We start from the raw sequence: 8,891 nt of genomic DNA on the forward strand, positions 1-8,891 counted from the left end.
TCTCGCGGGGGAATCCTGCTCTGCAGCTGCCCCTGCCATGTGTCGGGCAGCTGCTCCCCGCCTGTCTCCCCAGCTGGCCTCCTGAGGTCTAGCGCGCGCGCCCGCACCCCCTGCGCCCGCACCCGGCCCATCTCAGGCGGTGCCAGGGTTTCAGTGACTCTCAAAAGGGTAGGATTCTGGCGTCCAGCTACTCACGGTTGAATCCCAGCGCCACCACTTACTACCTGGGTGACCGCGAGCAAGTGACTTCCTTCACCCCCTGGGCCCCCTCATCTGTGATGCGGGGTGACAACAGCTCCCCCTTCCCACCTCAGGTGGCTACCAGGGTTAGCTGCTGTAATACGCAGAGCACTTAGAACAGCACCGCGCGGAGCACACAGCCTGTAAGCTGCTTTATTGTCCTTTAAATCTCTCGTGAGGACAGAGGTTGGCAGGAGGTGGGCACACAGAAATCATTCCTCCACAGTGGCTTCCCCCGTCCTCGCCAAGGTGGAGCCGCAGGAAGAATCCTAACGTGTGTGCCTTCCTGGCCTTGTGCCCTCAGAGGGAACAGGGCACATGGGACCGAGGGTCCCAGGCATGTGGGGATGGAAATGGTGGCTTGGGTGTCACCAGACTCCTCCCGTCCTGACCCCTACTTCTGCCCGGGACTGAGGCCAGTTTAAGTAGCTTCCGGTGGGGCAGTGAGGACGGGCGGGCCAGCTGCTAGAGGGCCGAAGGGGGAGGGCCCGGGACACTCAGCTCCAGTGTCCCCTTGCGATGTCAAACGGGGGCCCAGGGACCCAGGAGCCTCCCGCGGAGGGGGGTGGCGAGAGGGTACTCCGACGGACTGTCTCTGCCCTCGCCCTGCTTCGCCTTCCAGCTTCTTTTTGGTCAAGACCAGGATCTGTCTGAGCTGCTGCCGTCAGCGCTGAGGATGGGGTGTAAGGCCCACCCGGAGTTACCAGGGACAGAGGCACCCACAGGTGCCCACAGCTCCTCTCACAAACGTGTGGACGGCTCGAGCGTAACAGCCAGAGTTTGGTCCGCTGCCGGGGGGTTCACTCCCAGCATGCTCCTGCCCTTCCGGCCAGTGCCACCTGCGATTGTCTTCAACCGCAGCTGGAGCATCCCCGCTGGGAGACCCTCCCGTTTGCCAGGCAGTCTCCTTGTTCCTGGCAAAGAAGAGCTCTCTGTGCCTCCCAGGCCCTTGATCATGAACCTCAGGTCTACACGCTGCACCCCACCCCACCCCACCCCTCTTGACTGCGAGCTCTGAAAGCCACATTGTTTGCCTTCGTCCCTCGGCCCCTGTGAACTGCCTGGCACTTGGCAGGGCAATGTCCTCGTGGAGCCAGCAAATGTCCATGGGCTCCGGGAATGCTGACTGCTGTGTTATCAGCCAGAGATGACCTGGCAAACATCCGCCCCCAAATCACACGGTGACTGACCCCTAAATCACACGCTGACCGACACTCTCCCCTCTGCCCTCGCTTTCCCAGCCACTTCCAATTCGCACCTTAAATCCCCAGCGAAGAACCCAGGTGCGTGTAAGGAAAAGCAGCGAAAGTACCATGGCACCCACACCAACCGCTCCTGGGTGCCTGGTCTAAACGTGTGCCAGGCCCCACAGTATCCGCGTCCCTGCTCCTCACCGGGGCAGGTGACAGAGTTACAGGTGCCTATATCTTTAAGGACTGCTGCTATGAGGAGACTTCGCAGACAAGCTAGGTCTGGGAGGGAGGGATTCCTTGCACAGAGTGCCTATAGAGCAGCGGTTCTCAACCTTCCTCATGCCGCGACCCTTTAGTACAGTTCCTCATGTTGTGGTGACCCCCAACCATAAAATTATTTTCGTTGCTACTTCATAACTGTAATTTTGCTACTGTAATGAATTGTAATGTAAATATCTGATATGCAGGATGTATTTTCATTGTTACAAACTGAACATAATTAAAGCATAGTGATTAATCACAAAAGCAATATGTAATTATATATGTGTTTTCCGATGGTCTTAGGTGACCCCTGTGAAAGGGTCATTCAACCTCCAAAGGGGTCGCGACCCACAGGTTGAGAACCACTGCTATAGAGACTTCCTGCCTGCCCTAAGCATTCAATCTAGTTGGGGGTGGGGGAGGGAGGGAGTACCACCAACTGTAATTCCAGCTGCAGCCAGGTGTGGGAGCCCCCACAAAGTCAAGCTCAGGACTCTCTACAGACTAAAAAAAAAAAAAGGAAAAATATGCCCGTCCATTTTCCCTCTTTCCATCCCCTTGACCAAGGAAGGTCTCAGCTTCGCCCTGAACTGAAATACTTGGTTAACCATGCCATGCCCTGTGGGCACACCTGCTGTTATGGCCCAGCCAGTGCGTGCAAAACACACACACACACATAGACACACACACATACACACACACATACACACACATACACACACACATACACACACATACACACACATAGACACACACACATACACACACACATACACACACACACACACACAACAGTCTGACTCTCTCTGACCCCACCCGAGCCATCTGCTCTCTCAGGCCTGTGCTTGCTCCTCTCCTAAACACACAGGCCTCAGACTGAGTGGCCCAGAGCAGGACCTTGGAGCCAGCTGCCTGGATTCAGATTCCGGTTCTGCCACTTACCAGCTGGTGACCCTGGGCTAACGACAGCTCCTCCGAGCCTCCTTGCCTTACTTTTCCATGGGGGCTGCCCATTCGTCGTATTGCTGTGGGGAATACACATGCACAGTGGGGAAGTGCTGAGAGCAGTGACAGCCACTGTTATTGTCATTGGAACTGTCACTGTGATTGTCAGTCGCCTCCCAGGCTTCTGTGGTTCTCTACACACTCGCAGATCCACTCCCGACCTCACACAGGCGCGCTGCTGTGCCCCCACGCACATGTGCACACGATGGACACACTGTCGCACCCCGGAGCTGAGCCGACACAGAAATGCACACGCACATGTGCAGGATGCTGACCAACCTCTCTTCTGTCGGGAAACCAAGGCCTGCAGTCACCCAACACCCCTCTAGACACACAAGTCATCGCTCACGGGGACGAGCAGAAACGGAGCCCAAGACTGGCTGGCTGACTGCACAGCAGGCCTGGACCTGCTCCCCCAAACCTCCCTCCTCACCCCCTTGGCCAGAGCTCCCCAGTGGGAGGATGACTCCCAGGACACGCGTGGGAGTCTGAAGTGAGAAGAGCCTCCCAGACAGATCACTGAGGCCAGCTGGTGCACAGTCGCCAGGAAGGGACTGGCCGAGCCCAGGCCCAGCATCCAGGCCTCCTGACTAATTCTGGGCTTTCTCTCTGCCCCAGACTGGCTCCTCCCTAGACTTCGTGCTTCCTGTGGGCACAACCTATTGTGCATATGACCTCTGATGCCTCAGGTACCCGGCCTAGAGTAGATGCCCAGTAGGTGTGGAATGAACAAACGAATGAGCGAATAAGTGAATAAGTGAGAGGGCAGTGACGGAGTCCCAAACAGATCTTGCTCCTACTGCTTCCCCAGTGCTGGTCCCGGGGGACAATGCTCGGGGCAGCAGCACAGTCGTGCTGGCCCACACTGCCCCGGTCGAGCCTCCCACACGGGCTAAGACCTCTCTGGGTGAGGGCTCACGGAACCCTCTTTTTGAGCCCCCAATTCTCCAGAGTCCTGGGCAAGGCCAGGGTGCACACTCCTCTGGACCTTGCCTCAGAGTCCCCTCTGCTAGACACAGGGCTGGGGCTGAATACAGCCCTGCCTGCCCTTCTTCAGGGCGCCGCATGCTCCGGGGCCGGGCCTCCGGATCTGAGCACGAAGCAGAACTGGCCCCGGCCCCGCACCGTCCCATCTCCGGGTGCACGTCTCCAATGTGGCATAATAAAGGGATAAGGTGACTGAGTGAACGGCGGCACAGCCCCTGAGCCCCGGCACCCCCTCCGGGGCTCTCCCAGCCTCTGAGAGAACACGGGTCCCGCTTAGCACCCGGGTAAGAGTTGGCGCCACTTTCTGGATTGGACAGAGGTCAGCTCTTCCCCACACAGAGAAGCCAGGCCCGGCCAGTGGCCTTCTGCTGCGCATCCTCAGCCGGCCATTCACGATTTGGCCACCCCCACCCCTGTCCTTCCAGCCTTGTCCCTCAGTCCTCCCATACGAGAAGGTGCCGCTGCAGCCTGACCGGGTCCTCCCAGGGCCCCCAACATGCCCGCCCCTGTGCCCAGTCCAGGGTCCCTCCTGCCCTGGCTCGGTTCCCCCCTAACACTGTCTGTTCCTCCTGGCTCTCAGGGCTCACCTCCCGCACGGAGCCCGCCCCAAGCACAGAAACCTCCCTGCCCTCCCTGCTGCCCTCAGCCCTTCAGCCACCCCTTCCCTGGTCTCCAGGACTCCTCTCCCGGGTGCTCCTCCCAGTTTTGGCCCCTCTTAGTCCTTCTCCAAACCCCTTTCCCTCTCAGCCCCCCGCCCCACCTGGCCCCCCGCCGGGGCTGAGTGTTTCCTGGCTGTGCCCTCAGCCTTGGTTCTCCCCACCCCACATGGGGTCTTGGGTGACATCACCCACTTCTGTGGCTTCCATGACTCCCAAATCCTGTCTCCAGCTGAAATCTCTCCTGAGCTCTGAGGCCTCCATGTGGACAGCCCACAGAACCACGAGGTCCCTGTGTCCAAATCTCAGTCCATGTTCCCTTCAAACCATTCCGTGACGGCACCGCCATCCAGCCAGAATGCCGGGCATCAGCCGAGACCCCCTTCAGCCTGTCACAGCCCAACACCTCTTGGCTACGTCCACCTGACTCACACCCAGAGCTCCCACCCGGGTCCGAGCCACCAGGGCGCTCTCCTGCTGGTGCCTGCACGTGGCCTTTCTGCTGTGAGTTTTTTGGCCTCCGATCCACCTTCTACACAGCAGCCAGAGGGGTCATTCAGAAGGACCAATGTATCCCGTCACAGCCCTGTTTAAAAGACGCCGGTGGCTTACCCAGCTTTCGGATCGAGCTCCAACCCCTTAGCTTAGCCCCAAGGCCCTCCAGGACAGGGCCCAGGGCCCGCCTCGCAGCCTCCCTGTTACAACATGCAACCAGCACAGAGCTTTCCGATGGCCTCCTCTGGGCCTTGGCACATGCTGGCCACTTGGCCTGGGAGGCCTTTCTCCTGCTCTGTCACCTGGTGACCCTGCCCATAACGCAAGACTCAACTCAGAACTTGGAGGGCACTTCCTCTGGGAAGCCCCGTCTGCCCCCACGCAGAATTTCACACCCTGGAACCTGTCTGCCTGCATCAACGCATGAACTGTTGACGGCTGGTCGGGAGAGCCCTTGCACTCTGGCTCTTTTGCCAAGACTGTGGGTGTCCAGGGGAGGGGTGTGGGGTGCAAACCCAACCTTACCTGCCTCTGAGGGCCAGTGGGATCCGACTCTCTCCGTCGAGGGCGGGGTCCGGAGTGCAAGGGTGAGTGGGAAGGGCTGCCGGGCGTGGGGGGCTGCGACGTCTCTGACCGCCCATCGGCCTGGCTCAGCTGGGGTGGCGGGAACTGGCACGGTGTCTGTCGCAGGTCCTCCTCGGCCAGCGTCTGCATGCAGCGTCCCCGGGGCCGGGCGGTGGGCTCTGGCCCTGGCCGCCGCCGCTCCTCGCCCTCCTCGGGCAGCGGCCGCAGCTCCTCCGGCTCCTCGTCCGTGGTGCCCGATGTGCTGGGCTCGGCCCCCGGGGGGAAGTCCTTGAGCTCTGTCTCCTTGTCAATGATGACCCACTCCTTGCTGTCGAAGTCCTCCTCCTCGGCCAGCGGCACCGAGCGGAAGGCGTTGCTCAGGGCCTCCTGTTCCACGGAGGCTGACACGTCCATGCGGCCGCTGGCCTGCCGGTCGGCCTGGCCCGTGTCCACTGACAGCATCTGGGCCGGCTGTGAGGAGCAGGCCTGGCGCGAGGGTGAGCCGGGCAGGTCCATTCGTGACCTGCAAAGCCAGCCGGGTGGGGCTCAGTGCCGGCCTCTCTGGAGCCCCAGGGCTCTACACAGGTGGCAGGGTGGCCCACGACGTCTGGACCCTCCTGACCACGGCACCTCTCCCACCCTGGGAGCGGCCCCGTCACCTCCTGGGTTGTCACCCTCTGCCCTCACTCCCAGTAAAGCTCTCATTCATTCACTCATGCATTCGTTCGACGTGCTTACTGTGTTCCAGGAATGTAGCGTACAGGAACTAAAGCCCGCTTCCTGTGCTCAAGAATGTTCTCCCAGACACCCCAGGAACCTTCATCTTCCTAAAGCCAGCTTTCCGGCTGCCTGTCCAGTGCTCACACCCACCAGGCGCTCCCTCCTGCTGCATCCCGGGCCAACGCCTGGCCCTTGGGTTTGCAGATGGTTTTTATAGCCTCTTCTACTCCCACCCTTCAGCCCTGCCTGGTGGGTTTCACCACCTCTAACAACCCCAGGGGCTCCCAGCCCCGAGGAGAAGTCCACATTCCTTAGTGTGGCGCCAAGGCCCTCGACCGCCAGACTCAGGCCCCGTTTTCCATTCCTCTGCCAGACCCACCTCAGGTTCACTCGCTTTCCCCAAATGGCCCACACGCTCATGCCTCTGTGCCTTTGCGCATGCTGTTCCCTCCACAAGGCCTGTCCTTCCACCCTGTGCTGTCCATCCCGGCTCAGATGTCACCTGTGTGGAGCCTCTCCATCCTCCGTGGCGGATAGTTGCCCTCCCGGTGCTCCCCGTGCCCCCTCTCAGCACAGAGCCCGGTGCTCCCTGTGCCCCCTCTCAGCACAGAGCCTGTGTTTACGTACCTGCCTCCCAGGGGCTGTGAGCTCTGCCAGGCAGGGACGGGCCCGTCTGACTGCTCACACTGGGGCACGGACCTGCCTCGGGACAGCCCTCACTGTTACCTTAGAGTCTAAGGCTTAGACTGTGCCGAGACCCTCACATTACTTCCCGAGGTTGTCACCCAGGGGTGCACGGCCCCAGCGTGGGGGACTCCTGGCTGACAGTGAGTGGAGGACAGGCCACTACAAAAGGAAGAACAGTCCCCTCCCAAATGCCTTCAAGTGACCCACCCCCCCCAGAACCGGGGAGGCTTGGCCCTGGGTGTGCTCACCCCGCCCTCAGCCTGCGGGCAGGGGGCTGGCTCATCCTCCCCCACATCGGCCGGGAGGGGAGGGGTGCAGGTCGCAGCCTCCTGTGGGCTTTCCCAACATACCGCTGCTGGCCGACGTAGGACCTGCCCCCTCTGACTGTACACACTATTTTTATGGATTTGCTAATAAATCCATTTTGTTAGAATAAAAACACCCTGAGGGAGCCGCCCAGGGCCTGACACTGAGAGTCCCATGTAGATTGCTGCTGTCCCTTCCTTCCCTGAGACACTGTTTCCAGGGACATAGAGGAGAGGGGGCGCCCAAGGAAGAGGGGGCTGAAGAGCAGGGGTGAGGAGCGGCGTGGGGACTGAGGGGGGACAGGGGAACCCCAATCCCATCTGCTTCAGACTTTCCCCTGCTCCCCAGTACCCCGGAGCCCACCCAAACCTTCTGCCCTGCCTATGAGATCCTGAAAACTCCCTTCCGGAAAAACCTCTCCTCACCCCTCTCCTGGCCCGCCATCCTGAAACAGGCTCACTCTAAGCCAAACCCGTTGGCTCTGCAGGGCTGCCCACCTCTCTGCTCCACTCATGTCCCTTCCAAACCGCCCTCCCTCCTTCCTCCCTGTCCTGGAACTCTCCAGGCTACCCCGGGTGAAAATGAGGCCAGCGAGTGAGCATGAGTGTGAGCGTGTGAGTGTGAGAGTGTGAGTGTGAGCATGTGTGAGCGTGTTAGTGTGAGAGTGTGAGCATGAGTGTGAGTGTGTGAGTGTGAGCATGTGAGTGTGAGCGTGTGTGAGCGTGTGAGCGTGAGTGTGAGCGTGAGTGTGTGAGTGTGAGCATGAGCGTGTGAGTGTGAGCGTGAGCATGCGTGTGAGTGTGAGCATGCGAGTGTGAGCGTGTGAGCATGAGTGTGAGCGTGAGCATGAGCATGTGAGCGTGAGCGTGTGAGCGTGTGAGCACGTGAGCATGTGAGAGTGAGAGTGTGTGTGAGTGTGAGCGTAAGTGTGAGCGTGAGAATGTGAGTGTGAGTGTGAGCGTGAGACTGCCGGCTCCCTGAAGACGGTCCGCATCAGCCCTCTGTCCTGGCGTCAGCACGGGGACTGGGACGGAGCTCCCTGTCGGGGTCTCCACACCGCAGCGGAGCGCGGTGCCCAGCCCAGAGGTGGGGTGTGTTTTGGGGCAGAATCCGGAGGAGGGGCGGCGCACTGGGTGTGGGAAGGCCCTCTCCCCGGAGCTGGGCCTGGGGGAGACATCCCCTTCCTGGAGCAGAGAAGCCCTCGGCCCTGCTGGAGGGTGAGGTGGGCCCGGGAGGGCGGGACAGCGCTCCCCCCCCCGCCAGACCCGCGGGCCCTGCTGGCTGTCACCACCTCGGCTCCTCTGAGCTCCAACCGCCAGCGCTTGGCCCGGCACGGACTGGGTCCGGCTGAAGACCAGGTACAAGCCTCTCTGCACTCTGAGTCCCCGCCTCTGCCTGAACCTGACCTTTCCTCCAGCCCAGCGCTGGGCGGAGGGAGCCAGTGCCCTGGACCGTCCCCTGGTCCCAGACCCTCCCCGGTCCCAGACCCACCTCCTCTCGTGTAGCTCCGCCCGCCCATCCGCAGTGGAGAGCCTCTCCGACTCCGGGCTGTTGACCCTCCGGTAGCGCAGAGACCGCACGGGGGTTGTCGGTGAGTCTGGAGGGGCTCGCACCGGAGAGCTGGGGACCCCCACCCCTCGGTTCTGCTCCTCTTCCGCCACGCAGGGGGTCTGCAGGAGAGGGGAGTCCGTGAGCCGGGGCTGACAAGGCGGCTGCGGGGCAGGTGGTTTCTCGGGGTGAAGGAGACAGGGAGGGGGAGCCCCAGGATGCAGACATC

At 61.1% G+C, this 8,891-nt stretch overlaps 1 protein-coding gene across 1 annotated transcript in view; it reads right to left on the reverse strand.

Moving 5' to 3' along the window:
* TTBK1 (tau tubulin kinase 1) overlaps nucleotides 1-8,891 on the reverse strand; it is a 39,743-nt gene that overhangs the window by 19,820 nt on the left and 11,032 nt on the right. The window contains 2 exon segments of the mRNA XM_005860996.2: nucleotides 5,363-5,924; nucleotides 8,606-8,885. Of these exon segments, the coding sequence (XP_005861058.1) occupies nucleotides 5,363-5,924; nucleotides 8,606-8,885 (842 nt within the window).

The sequence above is a fragment of the Myotis brandtii genome, unplaced genomic scaffold (genome assembly GCF_000412655.1).
Source record: "Myotis brandtii unplaced genomic scaffold, ASM41265v1 scaffold143, whole genome shotgun sequence".
In the NCBI taxonomy this organism is placed as follows: Eukaryota; Metazoa; Chordata; class Mammalia; order Chiroptera; family Vespertilionidae; genus Myotis; species Myotis brandtii.